Raw genomic sequence first — 19,230 nt, forward strand, 5'->3', positions numbered from 1 at the left:
TAGGGATGGGCCACAGAAGATGATTGTGGCAGCACGTCCCACATCCTATGAAAGAAAGAATCCTATTGATGGGACAATTGAACGGCTGAAATCCAAAAGCAAACTTCTTGTGCTAACAGAGTACTTCATTTCCTTTAGAATTTAGACTATAGAGAAGCAGTGCAGAAACAGGTCCATCGGCCCACCGAGGCCGTGCTGACTAGCAATCTCCATACACTAGGACTGTCCTATGCATAAGGGACAATTTACAATTTTAACATGGCCAATTAACCTACAAACCTGTGTCGGAAGGAACTGCAGATGCTGGTTCATACCGAAGACAGACACAAAATGCTGGAGTAACTCCGTGGGTTAGGCAGCATATCTGGAGAAAAGGAATATCACCAGAGATACCGCCTGACCCACTGAATTACTCCAGCATTTTGTGTCTATCTTCAACCTACAAACCTGTACGTCTTTGAAATGTAGGAGGAAATCGGAGCACCCGAAGAAAACCTATGTGGTCACAGGGAGACCTGTGGTTATCACAGGGAGTTCACACAATGCTAGCGAATTACTCTGGGGAATCCCAAGATTATGAAACATTTTACTTAAATGTGGAAGATAGACACAAAATGCTGGAGTAAAGGGGCTGTCCCACTTGGGCGACCTAATCCGCGAGTTCTGGCGAGTTTGCCCTCGACTCATACTCGCAGCATGGTCGACACGAGGTCGTAGGAGGTCTTCGTAACTCTCCTTCATGCTCGAGAATGGTCTCCGCGTACTCGAGGTGTCAGCTAGGTCGCGGCGTTTTTTTCAATATGTTAAAAAATGCCCGCGAGTAATAAAAGGTTGCCATGGAAAAAAATCAACATTTTTTTAACTCTGAGGTTTAGTCGTAGTAGGTCGTAGTAGGTCGGCATGTTAGTCGTAGGTAATCAAGGGTAATCGAAGGTAGTCGTAGATAGTCTTGATCATAGTCGAAGGGAGGTCGAAGGAAATTGAAGGAGGTCGTCTTCACTCTCCACTATTCGGTGTCCAATTTCCCAGAAGCTAGTCGTAGCTATCTGAAGCTGGTCTTCGATATAGTCGAAGGAGGTCTTCAACATGTCTTTTCAAACTCTTCAAAACTCGCCAATTTGGTCGCCCAAGTGGGACTACCCCCTAGCTCAGAGGGGCAGACAGCTTCTCTGCAGAGATGCATTGGGTGATGTTTTGGTCGGGACCCTTCTTCACACTTTTACCAAGGGTAGGAAGATCAAGAACCAGAGGACATAGGTTTACAGGGAGAGGGGAAATATTTAATAGGAACCTGAGGGACAGCCTTTTGACACAAATGGCAGTGAGGGTATGGAACGAGCTGCCAGAGGAGGTAGTTGAGGCAGGTGCTATCACGACATTTAAAAGACATTTGGATAGGAAATGTTTAGAAGTATAGGGGCCGCAGGTGGGACAAATATTGTATGTTTTTAAGCTGCTTACATCTTATTTAAACATATTAATCCCTCTGCTATTAAAGATGACAGGTGAATTTGGTACTAATAAATTGAGTGTGTATTTTATCTTTTCAGACTGCCTTGTTTTCCCATATAATATGCATGGTGTCACATCAGATATTTACGCTTCACGTACACAGTACTCACCAGGTTGGCATTGAAGACTTCCTCTGCAGATGTTATGCAATTCCCTTGGTAATCAGTAAAAGGGAACAGATTACATTCTTCAGTGTCTGAAACACAAAATGTAGTTCTTTGATTGAAGCAGACAACCTTATTTTTCAAAACAGCAACTCAAAAGTGGAGAGAGATATTCATCGGTTGCCAATCTCACTTTGACAATCCCACAATCGGACTATTTATTGGCTTTACCTTGCACTAAACGTTATTCCCTTATCATGTATCTATACACTGTAAATGGGTTGATTACAACTTGATTGCTTTCCCTACCCTTCCCAGTTCTCCTACCAGACTTACTGTCTCCGACTACGTTTTATCTCTGTACCTCCGACTCCCCTGACATCAGTCTGAAGACGGGTCTCAACCCGAAACGTCACCCATTCCTTCTCACCAGAGATGCTGCCTGTCCCGTTGAGTTACTCCAGCATTTTGTGTCTATGCTCGATTGTAATCATGTATTGTCTTTCTGCTGACTGGATAGCTTGCAACAAAAGCTTTTCACTTTACAAGTGACAATAAACTCAACTGAAACTGACTGTGCATTTTAGTTTATCCATGTTGACCATACCATTGAACACCTTTCATACTTCACTAAAGATTTGGACACCTGATATATGTTTTATGATGCACTTTGCTGGGAAATGCTGCCTTGGGATAAAAATTCCCTATGAAGTAGTGACATAACATGGTATTTATCATGGCAATTACATGGTATTTAAAAGACTTTCAGAGAGAATGTAGAATGACTATCTTGTTGGAGTCTTAGGAAGATGCTTCAAGTGTAAGTGGTCAACCAGTTGAGACTGAGAAAGAGATTAAAAATATTTGGAATTCTCTGTCAAAGAAGACTGTGCAGCCTCAGTCACTGAGCATTTTCAAGAAAGAGTTTGATAGATTTCTATCTAATGAAGGAATCGAGGGATAAGGTATTAATTTAGGAGAGTGGCAATGAGGAGGAATTTCTCTAGTCAGAGGGTGGTGAACCTATATAATTCATTGCCACAGACGGCTGTAGAGGTAAAGTCAATGGATATTTTTAAGGTGGAGATTGACAGTTTCTTGATTAGTAAGGGTGTTAGGCAAATCTGACCTCTGGAAAAATTGAGGACATTAACAGGTGAAATAAACATGTATTTAAGTAGTGAAAATTCTTGTTTAAGAAAGAACTGCAGATGCTGGAAAAATCGAAGGTAGACGAACAGCTGGAGAAACTCAGCGGGTGAGGCAGCATCTATGGAGCGAAGGAATAGGCGATGTTTCGGATTGAGAAGGGTCTGAAGAAGGGTCTCGACCCGAAACGTCGCACATTCCTTCGCTCCATAGATGCTGCCTCACCCGCTGAGTTTCTCCAGCATTTTTGTCTACAACAATGTCTTGTTCAGTAATATTACCTTTCCAACATCTTGCTTTCTCCGCACTTAAAAGAGGGATTCTTTTGGGTAACGGCGCTGGGTTGACGGCGTAGGCACCATCTCCATTCTGAACCACCTTGTGTATCTTCTCATGGTCACCTAGTTGGTTTGGTTTTGGTGGCCGTGGAGGTGGGGTGTTGGACAACAGATGAATCCCTGTTACCCCAAAGGGTAAAGCATTGTGGTTTTTGTCAAAGTTAAAGATTTGTGAGAATGAGTAAACTGACAATGGAGATGAGGAGGCAGAGGAAGGTCCACTGTGATCTTGGTTGGGATGAAAGACCATTTGCGAATCTTGCAAGTTCTTGTACATAGGCACATTGCAACTCAACGATGTTGGCGTCCTGCTCTTGGAGTGTAGATTCTCTTGAATATCTTCCGAGCCCAACAACTCGAAGGAATGATCAAACGATTTGTCACATGGGGAACAACTGTTGCTTCTGAAAAAAAGACAGTTTAGAAGGAAGGTTTTAACTGTGTGTGACTATCAAGACTCTTAGAAATCTCTTCAGTCATTTCATCTATACTGAATTGCATTGCAAATGTCGTGACTGTTATGACGGAGCCAACTTACAAACCCCAACATTTCACGAACCACAATGAAATGAGAGATAGACACAAAACACTGAAATAACTCAGCGGGACAGGCAGCATCATTGGAGAGAAGGTTTGGGTGGCGTTTCGGGTCGAGACCCTTCTTCAGACTGGAGAAAGCTCTTGACCCGAAACGTCACCCATTCCTTCTCTCCAGAGATGCTGCCTGTCCTGCTGAGTTACTTCAGCATTTTGTGTCTATCTTCGGTTTAAACCAGCATCTGCAGTTCCTTCCTATACAATTAAATGAGAGATTAGCAATCAATCCAGAAGAAAAATGTTGACCAGAAAATAGATCAAAACTTGCTCTAAGTGCAGTGCACCATGCTGAACTGAAGTAAGGCTTGCATAAATAACCTTAAGAGAAGTTGATATGAATGCCAGATGGAAAATGGAAACTGAAGATATTTTCTTAAACCCCTGTCCCACGGTACGAGTTCATTCCAAGAGTTCTCCCGAGTTTGCCCTGATTCGAACTCGGAGATTTACGGTAATGGCCACTCGTCGGTACTTGGGGCTCTCGTGGACATTTTTCAACATGTTGAAAAATCTTCACGAGTCTTCCCGTGCTTACCTGCCATTAGCGAGTCTTCCTGAGTACCTGCCGTTAGCGCTAAGAGATGTCCAGAGCTCCGACATACCCGCTACGTTCATTCTCCGTGCTTACCATGAGTTTGATTTTTTTTTAAAACTCGGGAGAGCTCTTAGAATGAACTCGTACCGTGGAGCAGGGCATTAACTTGTTAACTGGTCACATCAAATCAAAAGGCATTATCAATGTATTTTAGCTAATATTTATGTGTATCATAAAAGAAGAAAATCAGGTTGCTCAATATAACAATCTAACTTTCACAAGGGCCCAAAAATGTAGATAGCAATTAGTTTCAATTAATTTGGCTACATGTGTAATCTTGGACTCACTGCCACTTTGGAGTGGCCATTATTTTATATATCCAATTTTCTCCGACTTTCCCTTTTAGGAGCGAGGACTAAAGTACAATTTCACATATACTCAGCCTTCCTTTCATGCTATTATCCATCAGGTGTGATTTTAAATAGAGAGAATCATCTGGAAAACAACATCAGGGCAATAAAATCAGGTGTATAAAATCATGAGAGGAATAGATTGGATAGATGCACAGTCTCATGCCCAGACTAGGGAAATTGAGGACCGGGGACATTGGTGTAACGTGAAGGGGAAAATGTTTAATAGGAATCTGAGGGGTAACTTTTTCACATTAAGGGTGGTGGGTGTATGGAACGAGCTGCCAGAGGAGGTAATTGAGGCAGGGACTATTGCAATGTTTAAGAAGCAGTTAGACAGGTACATGTATAGGACAGGTTTGGAGGGATATGGGCCAATCACAGGTAGGAGGGACTTGTGTAGATGGGACATGTTGGCTGGTGTGGACAAGATGAGCCCAAGGGCTTGTTTCCACGCTGTATGACTATGACTAATTTGTTTTATTGGACGTGGAGATATATCAGAAAGTGGCTTACATTAAGAAATCCCCCACAACAAAGGAGGCAGAAGTTCACTTTGTATCAGTGAGTTTCCATTTTCATCCATGCACAAAGTGGCAGGACTGGAGGATGGTGAATTAATTGACTAATGGCAAGAAAGGTTTAATTGTTTTGTTAGGCAAAGACCATTAAAGCCAATTGCTTTGCCAGACCAAATGACTGTGCCAAATAAAAGATCACCCGTACACTAGTTCTGTTTTATCCCAGTTTTACATTCTGCACACGAGGGGCAATTGACAGAAGGCAATTAATAGGCAAACCTATACGTCTTTGAAACGTGGGAGGAAACCGGTGCACCTGGAGAAAACCCACATGGTCACTGGGAAAGCTGTAGGAGCAGGTACACTGCCTTGAGCTCGGGAAAGCAAAATTAGCCAAGTTTCTCACACAAATATATCCAGGAGGGAATATACACCCCGGACAAAAAAATCAATAAAGGAGTAAACCCAGAGCAGCATATTTAACAAATGCCAGTAGCTTAATAGAGGAGGAGGAATAGAGAAGGAATTTCTGCTGTTAGTATTAATGAATAATTATTAATGTTTATATTAAATAAAATAATAAAATATAACATTTTATGAATTAAATATGTGAGATTGTATAGAATGTACGGAAATGTGTCAAATTGATAATTATTTAAAAATAAATAACTAAACTGGTTAGCTTTGGGTCTAGTGGATTCATTGGTCCAGTTTAATTTAGTTTAGATTAGTTTAGATTAGTTTAGTTTAGAATAGTTAAGATTAGATTAGTTTAGATTAGATTAGATTAGTTTAGTTTAGTTTAGATTAGTTTAGTTTAGTTTAGATTAGTTTAGTTTAGATTAGTTTAGATTAGATTAGTTTAGATTAGTTTAGATTAGTTTAGTTTAGTTTAGATTAGTTTAGTTTAGATTAGTTTAGATTAGATTAGTTTAGATTAGTTTAGATTAGTTTAGTTTAGTTTAGATTAGTTTAGTTTAGATTAGTTTAGATTAGATTAGTTTAGATTCGTTTCGTTTCGTTTCGCTTCGTTTCGTTTCAGCTTCGCTTCGTTTAGTTTAGTTTAGATGAGGCTTAGTTTAGTTTCGTTTAGTTTAGATTACTTTAGTTTCGCTTAGCTTCGCTTCGTTTCGTTTGGATTAGATTAGTTTAGATTTGATTAGTTTAGATTAGTTTCGTTTAGTTTCGTTTCGTTTAGATTAATTTAGTTTAGTTTATAGGTACGTTTCGAGACCAGTCAATCCATAGCCTTCTATGCAAGCACCCTGTGGCGTATTCATATCCCTTACCTGGCTGTATCTATTGATTTGGTCTCGCATTGGGATAAAATAAGATAATCTAGAGGCATGGAGGCAGACAGCGTGGAGTCTGATTCACTTCTCCTGGATCCAGCTTCTGTGTCGGAATCTTGAATTGAGGGAGATTGATCTCGATTCAATGGCTGTTGCGAATGAGTTGACACATCAGGAGATGGTTGGAGTGACGAGGAGGTGGTAGGGGACGAACTGCCAAGGGAATCTGAAATGGAAAGAGTTTTCATTATTGCCTTGCACACCAAACATTCATTCCTGTGTACACAATGAATGGAAAGAAAATCACTGCCATTTTCCCTCCAAGCCACACATCATCTTTAACTGGATGTATTATTGATGTTTCTTCATCAAAGGACACCAAGTGCTGGAGTAACTCCAACACAGTGGCATGATGGTGCAGCGGTAGCTACTGCCCTACAGCGCCAGAGACCCGGGTTCGATCCTGACTACGGATGCTGCCTGTACGGAGTTTGTACCTTCTCCCCGTGACCTGCGTGAGATTTTTGGTTTTCCTCCCACACTCCAAAGACGTACAGGTCTGTAGGTTAATTGGCTTGTTATAAATGCATAAATGTAAAATTGTCCCTAGTGTGTGCAGGATACTGTAGTGTTAATGTGCGGTGATTGCTGGTCGGTGTGGACTTGGTGGGCCGAAGGGCCTGTTACCACGCTGTATCTCCAAACTAAACACATCTTCCAAAAGTGACCACTTATTCCCTCAGGCTGGAAGTAATTATGTGGTGCTCAAAAAATGTGGACTGAGTGGAAATATTAGGTCTTGCAGATCAAATTTGGAGACTGAATATTATCTCAGTAATATACATGGACATGCAAGCTTCTTACATGGCAGTGTGAAATTAAGTTATTTTGGGAGCTTGTTCGGCACAGACATTATGGGCTGAAGGGCCTGTTCCAGTGCTGTGCATTGACATTAACGTGCATTAACATGCTTCCATTAACACGCTTGTGTTAGACTAAACAATGAATCAGTGGAGAAAATCCATTAGGAGAACAAAAAGGTACGAAGAATAGATGCTATTAGCGCTGACAGATGCTATTAGTGCTGGAGTAACTCAGCGGGTCAGGCTGCATCTTTAGAGAACATGAATAGGTTATGTTTCGGATCGGGACCCATCTTCAGACCTTTGCCCGGCCCGCTGAGTTACTTCAGCACTTTGTGTCCTTTTTTCTAAACCAGCGCTGTCGCTCCTTGTTTCCACTCTGTTTCTCCATCAATGCTGGGTTAGAGTCCTGGAACCCCCCCCCCCCCCCCACCCCCCCCCCCCCCCTCCTCACCCCCACCCCCCCCAACCCCCCAAATCCCCCCCCTCCCTTCCAAATAACTGTGTGAGCACCACTGCTCCACACACTGACTACAAACTGTGATCTTTCAAGTTTACAGGAGATGAGCAATTTTATAGCATTTTTTTTAAATGCAGATGCTAGAATCTAAAATAAAAATAGAAAATGGCATAAATACTCATGGGATGCTCATGGGTTGATGAGATGCAAGATGGCACCCAAGCCACGTGACCCCAATTGCTCCATTATTTGATACCTCTACTCCAATAACATTTATTCCCTGTATTGTGTATCTATACACTGTGGACGGCTCAATTGCAATCATGTATTGCCTTTCCGCTGACTGGATAGCACGCAACAAAAAGCTTCTCACTGGACTTCAGTACACGTGACAATAAACTAAACTAAACCAAAAAAAATAAACTAAAATAAACACACCTGTCGGAAGAGAAACAGCACAGTGACGCAGTGGTAGAGTTGCTGCCTTACAGTGCCGGGTTCAATCCTGACTATGGGTGCTGTCTGTAAGGAGTTTGTACGTTTTCCCTGTGACCACGTGGGTTTTCTCTGGCTGCTCCAGTTTCTCCCCACACTCCAAAGACGTACAGGTTTGGCTTTAGTAAAATTGTAAATTGTCCCTGGTGTGGAGGATAGCGCAAGTGTAAGGGGTGATCGCCGATCGGCTCTGCGGGCCGGAGGGCCTTTTTCCGTGCTGTGTCTGTAGAGTCTAGAGTCTAAAGTTGACTATTGGTTGAAGGGGTAGGGCCTCAGAATACAGAACATAGAACTGTCGAGCACAGGAACAGGCACTTCAGCCCATGATGTCTGTGCCGAGCATAAAGATAACTTAATCTCATCTCCCCTGATGTGGGTGTGAGCTATGCCATTATACTCTCCTCCCCATTCAGCAGTATGGGGTGGGGGATTCCGATAAGACCTCTCTTGTAATAATGGGTTCCCATCTATCTTCGTCAGAAGTTAGATTTTAAAGATATTTTTCAAAGGTTTTAAAGGTTTCTTTCCCCAAATTTTGCACTTAATTTAAAAATGACAAAACTGGGAAACGTAACAAATTTAATTCTCAACATATCTTGTCAGTTAGTTTTTAGCTGTAGGGATGGATCCATGTGCTATGCAAGAATGAATGAATGAATGAAGGGAAGAGGGAAAAAAATCCACAAACGATTTGGGCATGAGTCAAATGCAAATTAAACCAAATTTGGGTCTCAACCCGAAAAGCCACCCATTCCTTTTCTCCAGAGATGCTGCCTGACCTGCTGGGTTTCTCCAACAAATTGTGGCTATCTTGAACAATTTTGCTGTTCAGTTGCTGCTGAGAATTGCACAGGAGCATAGAAAATAATTTTTTTCATGGGATCCTTGTGATCCTTGTAATCAACAAAGGTGAAGAATATCTCACTATGACTGTGGGTCTTGCATTCTTTAATAAATTCACAATAAAACTCAAAGATCATCGTTAAAATTATCAATTTACCTCCTATTTACCAAATTGTCATGCTAGAACACCATTGACATTTCATTTAGCTTGGAAAATACAATCTTATTTATCAGATTAAATTTATTATAAATTACAAAATTAATTAAAAATAAAAGAGGTAATGTTACTTTAGAATGCTCCACCAGGGGGCACCAGAACTCAGTTTCAAGGACTGCTAGACCACGTTCATTGTTACTGTACACATTCATCATAACATTAGTTTAGTTGAGAGATACAGTGTGGAAACAGGCCCCTCGGCCCACCGAGTCCACACCGACCAGCGATCCCCTAACATTAACACTATCATTACATTACACACCAGGGACAATTTACACTTATGCCAAGCCAATTGACCTACAAACCAGTATGTCTTTGGAGTGTGGGAGGATACCGAAGATCTCGGAGAAAACCCACGCAGTCACGGGGCAAGCGTACAAACTCTGCACAGACAGCAGCCGTAGTCAGGATCAAACCCGGGTCTGCGGAGCTGCAAGCGCTGTAATGCAGCAACTCTACGCCGTGCCACCGTGCCGCTTAAGATACTAAACCAATACACAAGAGGATGTCATTCGAAAACACTAAAAAAGACTAATACTAACAGAAGCTTTTATTTATATTAATTCAGACCCACTAAATGGTTTCAATATATTTTCCCCTGCTGTCATTCTTTTACTAGATGGCACATCATCCACTGAATCCTATATTTTCCTGTGTCCCCATCAATGTCCCTCCACAGTTGACTGATGCAATGGGTCCATATGTGGGGTGCAAGAGCGGAACTCGCTATCAAAACATGGAGGGGACGGGGGACACCATTTTTTGGCGGCCACAAGCGCATGCGCGCACTCACACACACGCGCACGCGAGGCTTCGGAGGCTCAATCCAGCGCTAAATGCAGCTCAAATCTGTCTGTCTCACCAGGTTAACTACAGCCCTGTTTGGACTGACGGGATACCAGCACTGCTTCTCCGCGCTGGCCATATTTCCTGCAAGTCCAGGAAGGATGTAGGCTCACCTGGCGGGACAGGCAGAGTTAGCTGGGTTTAGCGCTACTTCTCTGCGCTGGCCCGTCTGACTGCCGACCAAAGATCCTATAGCGGAGGATCTTTGCTGCCAACCTCTCTGGCCACCCACGGGGTTGAAGGGGCTGGGCCTCAGGATACAGAACATAGAACAGTACAGCACAGGCACAGGCCCTTCAGCCCATAATGTGTGTGCGGAACATGATACAAAGATAACAATCTCATCTCACTTCAGGTGGGTGTGAGGTATGCCATTATCCTCTCCTCCCCATCAGTGGTCTGGGTGGATTTTTATGACTTCTCTTGTAACCAAGGATTCCCATCAATCTTTGTCAGAAATTAGATTTTTTAAGATACTTTATGGAACGTGGCATAGGTTTTCCCCCAGAGTTTGTCTACTCCACCATTCAATCATGGCTGATCTATCTCTCCCTCAAAACCCCATTCTCCTGCCTTCTCCCCATAACCCCTGACACCCGCAGTAATCAGGAATCTATCTATCTCTGCCTTAAAAATATCCACTGACTTAGCCTCCAGCCCTCCACAGTCTTCGGTGGAGTCCATGTAGTTTGGAGCTTATTTGGAGGTTGCTGAGGCTTGTATGGTTTCTTGTGAGTGAAGAAAGTAAAGGATGTCGCGGGACAGTGAGGTGATGGAGTATATATGGAATGATTTTTCATTCCGTAAATATTTATATTTTCAAAAGTTTTATTTTGAAACACTGCAATCTTGTCTCATTTATGCGAACCCATGTCTCCAGATCAGGTGAATTATAATCGCAACAGATTGCCTCATTCATTGCAATACAGGAAGTTGAAGCGTTGCTGTGCTTTCTTGGCCATTTGAGGGTATTTTCCATTGATGCAGTAAGGATTGGAGCTGGTCATAAGTTGCCATTGTGGCTGATCTTTATCTGTGAGTACTACCAGCGCTCTTATATAATAGAGCCCACTGTAGTAGAAACTCATCCTTTCCCACCTGGACAAGTATAATAATGTGATTTTTAGAAATGGCAATTGAATGGTTGTGTGAAAAAGGAACTTTGATTTCCTACTTCCCTCCTCTGGTTTTAGGTTTTAGGTTTTGGTTTAATATTGTCTTCTACTTCTTTCTACTAAGGCTTAGGAAGTTCAGCAAGTCCCCAACAACTCTCACCAGTTTCGACAGATGCGTAGAAAGCATATTATTGTGATGCATCTCTGCATGGTTTGGCAACTGCTCTGCCCAAGACCGCAATAAGTTGTAGAGAGTTATTGGACGTATCCCAGACCATCACACAAATCAACCTCCCATCCATTGACTCCCTCTACATTTCTGCCTCAGCAAGGCCACCAGCATAATCACTCTCCCTCTTCCTTCCTCTCCCATCAGGTAAGAGGTACAGAAGTGTGAAAACGTGCACTTACTGATTCAGGAGCAGTTTCTTCCTGACATCAGCCAACTGAACCATCCTATCACCAACTAGAGAGCAGATCTGACCTACCATGTACCTCATCAGAGACCCTTGGACTATCTTTAGTCAAGTCAAGTCAAGTTTATTCGTCACATACACATACGAGATGTGCAGTGAAATGAAAAGTGGCAATGCTCGCGGACTTTGTGCAAAAAGACAAACAAACAAACAACCAAACAAACTCCAAACAGAATGTAACAGAATCCCATGTTCTTTTTAATATTAAATATTGTGGGCGGAAGGAAAAAGGGAAAAAAACATATTAATCGGACTTTACTGGACTTTGTCTTGCACTAATGGTTACTCCATCCATCCTGTATCTGTACAATGTGGACGGCTTGATTGTAATCATGTAGTCTTTTCGCTGACTGGATAACACGCAACAAAAAAAGCTCTTCACTGTACCTCAGTGCACGTGACAACAATAAATAAAACTGGAAAACAACTTGACCCGGGGAAAAATACAAACAACAGAAGGCAACAAATAGAACATATTCTGAATGAAGGTAAAAAAAAAATGAAACCAAGCGGCCCTTCAGTAACCTTAAGCCATTGTGATTTCCCAATGGAAATGAAGAGCTATAGGAAACTCTTCAGTTGAAGTCAACACAACACCATACATCAATGTCAGCCCATTGTAAACATGAGTGCAGCATCAAATATTCATGTGCAGTTTCTTATTAGAGAGACTGCAGAAAGGTTTTTAAAAAAAAAAACTCTTGAGGAAAAACATCAAACATGTTCAAATGAACAGAATGAATGTGCTGAATTTCATAATTGAAGCTTGCAAAATGCCCCTGCAAGCTAGAAGATGTATATTATCAAGGCTGTTTGTCAGAATACAAAGCTGGAATAAAAATGGGTTTGATACTGAAACATGACTGATGAGTAATAATGAAGCTTACAATTAAGACACTGCTTAATGACTCCTTTCAAATGAAATAGACTTTATTTTTATCATCTCTGACGCAGATCGGGTAAAGGCATTGCCCGACGTAGAACAAAACGACTTAGTCAGGCAACCTCTCATTCATATCAGTTTAGTTTATTGTCTCATGTCCCGAGTTACAGCGAAAAGCTTTGGTTGCGTGCTAACCAGTCAGCGGAAAGAAAATACTGTACATGATTACAATCGTGACATCCACAGTGCACAGGTTCATGGTAAGGGGAATAACGTGAAAAACATTTAGTGCAACATTAAGCCCAGTCAAATCTGATCTAAGATAGTCTGAGGGTCTCCAATTAGGTAGACAGTAGCTCAGGACTGCTCTCTGGTTGTTGGCAGGATGGTTCAGTTGCCAGATAACAGCTGGGAAGAAACTGTCCCTGAATCTGGAGGTGTGCCTTCTACTTGATGGGCCGAATGGCCTAATTCTGCTCCCATCACTTATGAAGGTATGAAGATACCCGTCAAACTTATGAAGATTCCTGTCAACCAGGGTTCAGTGTTAATGTTAGCCTGCATTGCCTTCCAGGAAGGTGCATTGTGCCTGGAATAGGTGGCTGGATACAGCCGTACTTTATCCGAAATACAATGAAAGATGGTGACTTTTGCGCCATACACTTTACCATCTTTAAAATGGAATTAATGTTGCTGCAAAGGTTCACACCTGCACATCAAAGTGGGCATATCCTGCCAGCTAGTGAACCACGACAGTCACAGTGGCCTAACACGTAGCAAACCAATTATGGGCAAGCTTCATGCTCTACTACTGAACAAGGTGGCATCAGAATCCAGCCAAGGCAGGTAGGCAGGTGTGCCTGTATCACTTAACCCCTCCCCTCCCCTTCTCCCCAAGAGGAGAAGGTTGTTGCCATAATGGTCATTGCCGAGGCTGTGAACAGCAGCTTATCTGATCCCCTTATCCTCATCCATAGTTCTCCGCATCTCCTTCCACCCAACGATGTAAGCATGTACCTCCTCCTTTCACCTGCTTTCCACCACATTGCCCTGACTCCATTTACACTCCACATGCACGTGATCTGTAAACCATCCTGGAGTTCGATCCCAACTGCGGGTGCTGTCCGTACGGAGTTTGTACGTTCTCCCCGTGACCGCGTGGGTTTTCCCCATGATATCCAGTTTACTTCCACACTCCGAAGACGTACAGGTTTGTAGGTTAATTAACGTCTGTAAAAACATTGTGAATTGTCCCTAGTGTGTGTAGGATAGTGATCGCGTGCGGGGATCGCTGGTTGGTGCGGACCCGGTGGGCTGGAGAGCCTGTTTCCACGCTGTATCTCAAAACTAAACTAAACACTGCAATGGAATCCAATATGGGATTTGTGGACTGTTGCAATATCCAGTAGTTACAGACAAAATCCACCAAAGATTTTACAAACACATTTAATGAGCCATCGGAAAGGTTGCTTAAACGTTCTTGTTATTTGAACACATCCAATATTCGCGTTTTTTTTAGTTTAGAGATACAGCGCAGAAACAGGCCCTTCGGCCCATCGAGTCCGCGCCGACCAGTGGTCCCCGCACACTAGCACTATCCTACACACACTATGAACAATTTACCAAGTTTATCAAGGCAATTAACCTGGTTCTTTAGTAACTTGTCAGTTTCTTTGTTGAACTAAATTAAGGCGCATGTTGCAATCAAAAGCGCTTGAACAATTGGTTGGGAAGAAAGCCAAACTGTAAGAAAGACGACTGCGCCTCCTTTTCAAGATTAATTGAGGTTAACCCGTACGTCTTTAGAGTGTGGGAGGAAACCGGAGCTCCCGGAGAAAACCCACGCAGGTCACGGGGAGAACGTACAAACTCCGTGCAGACAGCACCAGTGATCAGGATTGAACCCAGGTCTCTGGAGCTGTGAGGCAACAACTCTACCGCTGAGTCACCTTCCCACCCCTCTATTGATTTAGAAATTTGTGTAGCGGGTGAATGGGAAGTATTTGAGAGTAACTTCATGTTAATCTTGTTAATCAGGACTATTATTCCCCCATGCTTTATAGATTTAACTCAACCATGTTCAAGAACGGGCAAGTGGGATTTAGACCCACATCCACAAAATCTAACGGAGGAAAGGAACCAGAATTGATTCTGTTTTAATTTAACAAACAAGACTTGTCAGACATGTATTTGCGTAACTCAAAATGAATTTTTATGAATTTAAAGCCAACGTTTTAGACATCTGAAAAAGGGTCTCGACCCGAAATGTCACCCATCCCTTCTCTCCAGAGATGCTGCCTCTCTCGCTGAGTTGCTCCAGCATTTTGTGTCTATCTTCGATTTAAACTGGCATCTGCAGTTCTTTCCTACACATTTCAGAAATTGCCCTGGACTAACTATGAGGAACAGACTGCTCTCAGTGACTCTTCCCACAGTTGGGTTCTGTCTCATGAATCTGTGACAGGCCTTGACTGAAGAGGGAGAACAGCATTGCTGTGAGTGGGAGGTGATTGTCAAAACCTACACTGGTGCCCGTGTCTTCAGAAAATCATGATAAATCTCTGAGCAGGAGTCAGCAGACAAAACCCACAGTACTCCCTGAGACTTTTTAAACACACTTATAAATCTTTCACAAGAAGACATGCTTTTCTCTAGTCATGGGACTTTTCTCAAGATGAGGAAAAAACCTTTTCACCCAGAGAGTTGTGAATCTGTGGAATTCTCTGCCACAGAATGCAGTGGAGGCCAATTCCCTGGATGTTTTCAAAAGAGAGTTAGATATAGCTCTCAGGGCTAAAGAAATCAAGGGATATGGGGAAAAAGCTGGAACTGGGTACTGATTTTGGATGATATGATATGAGCCATGATCATATTGAATGACGATGCTGGCTTGAAGGGCCAAATGGCCCACTCCTGCACCCATTTTCTATGAGCTAGGCCTCCTCAGATAGAAAAGATCAGGGTAAGGGGTGCATTACTCCAAAAAGGTACAGAATACACATCATCAATTGCATGAAGTGCGTAGTTAGACTCATAGAATGCATTTCTAACAAGAAAATATGGATTTGTGAAATTTGTGAGATGTCTGAAGATGGGTCCCCGCCCGAAACATCACATCCATTTTCTCCAGAGTTGCTGCCTGTCCCGTTAAGTTTCCCCAGCATTTTGTATCTTTAGACTTTAGTCCTTAGAGATACAGCAAGTAAACAGGCCCTTCGGCCCACCCAGTCCGTACCGTCCATCGATCACTCCGTACACTAACGCTGTCCTACACACTAAGGACAAGTTCCAGTTTTACTGTAGCCAATGAACCTACAAACCTGTACATCATTGGAGTGTGGGAGGAAACCGCAGCACCCGGAAGAAAACCCAAACAGGGAGAACGTACCAACTCCGTCCAGGCAGCATCCGGAGGCAGGATGGAACGCAGGTCTCTGGCGCTGTGAGGTACCAGAGATTGTCCTCTGTAAAATTGCCCCTCAAGTATTGGGGAATTTTAAACCAGAGATTGATAGGTTCTTGATAAGAAAGGGTGTCACAAATTACAGGGAGAAGGCAGGAGAAAGGGGCCGTGAGGAAAAATAGGCAAGCCCTGACCAAATGGTGGAGCATACTCGGGCGGAATGGCCTAACTTTACTCCTATGCCTTATAATTATGGTCTAATGTGAAGGAAGTGGATGAGAAAGTGGGTGACATAGAACTAGTGTGAATGGGCGATTGCTGGTTTACGTGGACTCAGTGTGCTGAGAATCCAATTTCCATGCTATATCTGCAAACTAAACAAAACCAAATGGGGGGGTGTGCAGTTTTTGTTCTCGGTTTTTATTGCATCTGACTGATTAATGCAAATAGGAACTGCAGATGGGCCGAAGGGCCTGTTACCGTGCTGTACCGCTCTATGACCCAAGGGATGCATGCGCAGTAGTTTCCTATGGCATGCACTGTAATGGGTGTCACTACTGGGACACTAGTCATTACATGAAGAGCCCCTGCAGGTCCAGTCCTTCACAAGGCTTGTGTGTGTTGCTTCACCGTTACTTCAGGGAGCCTTACTGAGCAGCGTTGGCTGGATAGAAACATAGAAAATACGTGCAGGAGAAGGCCATTCCGCCCTTTGAGCCAGCATCGCCATTCAAGATGATCATGGCTGATCATCAAAAATCAGTAGCCCGTTCCTACTTTCTCCCCATGTCCCTTGGTTCCATTAGCCCTAAGACAGGGAGGGGTTCTCAACCTTTTTTGTCCCGTTTATCCCTGGCAACTTTAATAGCGCATAACAATGTTATTTCACTTATTTATGAACAACTAATGATGAACAGATACCAGAACCAAACACAGTCAGTCAATGTGAAATTTACCCCAGGTTGGGAACCTTTGCCCTAAGAACTGTATCTAACTCTCTATTGAATACATGGATCCAGCTCTCCCCCTCCCCACCCTGCCCATACACTGACCTTTGGCTCATGACAGTCATGCATCTTCCGCCCACTCTCCTTCTGATCTGCCCAATGTATCCCCACCCCGTCGATCCCTCGGAGGTCGAGGATGATGGTCTACGTTCTGTTGTTTTTATGGACTCTCAGGTGGCTTATGAGTCCAATCCTGGCTTTGCAGCTCACAGAACGAAGACGCCTGTGCGTGTGTGTTTGTTTAACGTGTACTTGATGTTGCACTCCAAGAAGCACACGGTCCTTCACAAATCAATCAACTCAATCCAATGGCAAGGGAACCAAGCTGATAGATCTGTTGCAGCATTCATCCGCCATCACAGCCGTCGAGTTCAAGATAACTTCGTCCACCTGGTCTGCCGTTGAAGTTTTGTAGGCTGGATCCTTCTTAGTCAGGAACCTCATCCTCGACCTTACCGCCATGGGTGGCCCTACCAGAAGCTGGTGCTTCCAACGGCATTGTTCTCAGAACCATGGGGTCACGCAAGCCTCTACACCACGTCAAGGTAAACAATCCCCACCCACTGCCCAGCTGACCAATATGTCAAATATCTGTCACTGACCACCGACCCTGTCCCATGACTCACAAACCCTGCTGTTCATTCCCACGCAACTAATACGTTGATAGACGTGTAGGAAGGAACTGCAGACGCTGGGTTAAACCAGAGATAGACACAAAAAGCTGGAGGAACTCAGCGGGTCAGACAACATCTCTGGAGAAAAGGAATAGGTGACGTTTAGGGTGGAGACCCTTCTTGAATTTGAATTTTGAATTTGAATTTTTTTTTAAAATTTAAACAGGGACAGTGCATATTGATGAACTTTAAAAAAATTAGATCTTCTCTCCAGTTTCTTGTAGTTTAGTTTAGTTTATTGTCACGTGTACCGAGGTACAGTGAAAAGCTTCTGTTGCATGCTGACCAGTAAATAACTGGTTAGTACACCTCAGTACACTAAACACTCAGTACTTCTTCCTATTTGAAAGAGGCTGAATGAAGGATAAATTAGTTATTGATTACCTTTCAACTTTACAGTAATTATATTGTATTTGATGATCCCTTAGGATAGACCTCATGTTAATGATTTACAACTTACATGTTAATAGCATCCAATTTGCAAAAGAGGGAAATTTCGTTTACCAGTCATGTCCCTTTATTTATCTCAAAGAAGGGAACCTACTTTAATAAAGAATCTTTTGAATAGGAACACTTTTGCTTCAATTTCCTGTTTCTTCGAGGGATGATACAGATATGATAAAGGTGGACACACTGTAAAATGTAAAGCAAAATCAAATTCTGCTTTCCCTTTGTCAAATGAGTGTGACAGAATTTTTGTGGTGCTTTCCCTGTTCAGATGAGTATCGGCATACTGTTGAGTTTTGAGGTGTTCTTCCACTTTGAACAAGTCACAATGGACAGAGAGGGCACTTACTTACCATGGGCCCGCTTGTTTTAAATGCAGTGACCTCACTGCTCTTTCTTGGCTAAACAATCTCTCAAATGTAAGCCATTCATGAAGCAGAACACAATGGTTCCGCTCTCTGCTGCGCCACAACACCTAACCTGTGTCACTTTTGCTCATGACCTGAGGCTCCTTAACAGACAAGATACTGTCTTTATTCAGTTCCAAGAGATGCAACTGATAGATCAATAGCCTCCGAACATGTCATTCAGTCACTCTGCAACACAGCGGGGTCTACTGCAGGACCTTTATATACGATAGCCCTGAGGTTATCCAGTGCTGCCAGCTGTAATGGAAAATATTCAGCACTCATGTTGATCTGTGTCATCTTGGAGAGACAGAACCCTTTTGATGATCCAGATGCCATTACAGGGCTAAACCTTTTTTATTTCTGAATTCAAAGTCATGGACAGACAAGACCTTACAGCTGAAATCAACGTAAGATGATAAAGACACATTGTAGAACACACGACAGAGAAAAGTACTGGACAGGAACAGGACCTTCCCACAGTGTCTATCGTTAAACTAACCGCATTTACCCACACATGATCCATGTCCCTCTATTCCTTGCATTTCCACGTGTCCATCTAAACGCCTCTTAAATACCACTATTGTATCTACGTCCACTACAAACTCTGGCAGTGAGTTCCAGGAACCCACCACC

General features: G+C 42.9%; 1 protein-coding gene across 2 annotated transcripts in view; it reads right to left on the reverse strand.

The window, feature by feature from the left end:
* gab3 (GRB2 associated binding protein 3) overlaps positions 1-19,230 on the reverse strand; it is a 121,936-nt gene that overhangs the window by 12,098 nt on the left and 90,608 nt on the right. For both annotated transcript variants that reach the window (XM_033030730.1, XM_033030728.1), the window contains exons 3-5: positions 6,456-6,684; positions 3,047-3,507; positions 1,623-1,708 (exon numbers count right to left, since the gene is read on the reverse strand). In XM_033030730.1, coding sequence (XP_032886621.1) covers positions 1,623-1,708; positions 3,047-3,507; positions 6,456-6,684 — 776 coding nt within the window. The remainder of the gene's footprint in view (positions 1-1,622; positions 1,709-3,046; positions 3,508-6,455; positions 6,685-19,230) is intronic.

Source organism: Amblyraja radiata, chromosome 12, assembly GCF_010909765.2.
Source record: "Amblyraja radiata isolate CabotCenter1 chromosome 12, sAmbRad1.1.pri, whole genome shotgun sequence".
In the NCBI taxonomy this organism is placed as follows: Eukaryota; Metazoa; Chordata; class Chondrichthyes; order Rajiformes; family Rajidae; genus Amblyraja; species Amblyraja radiata.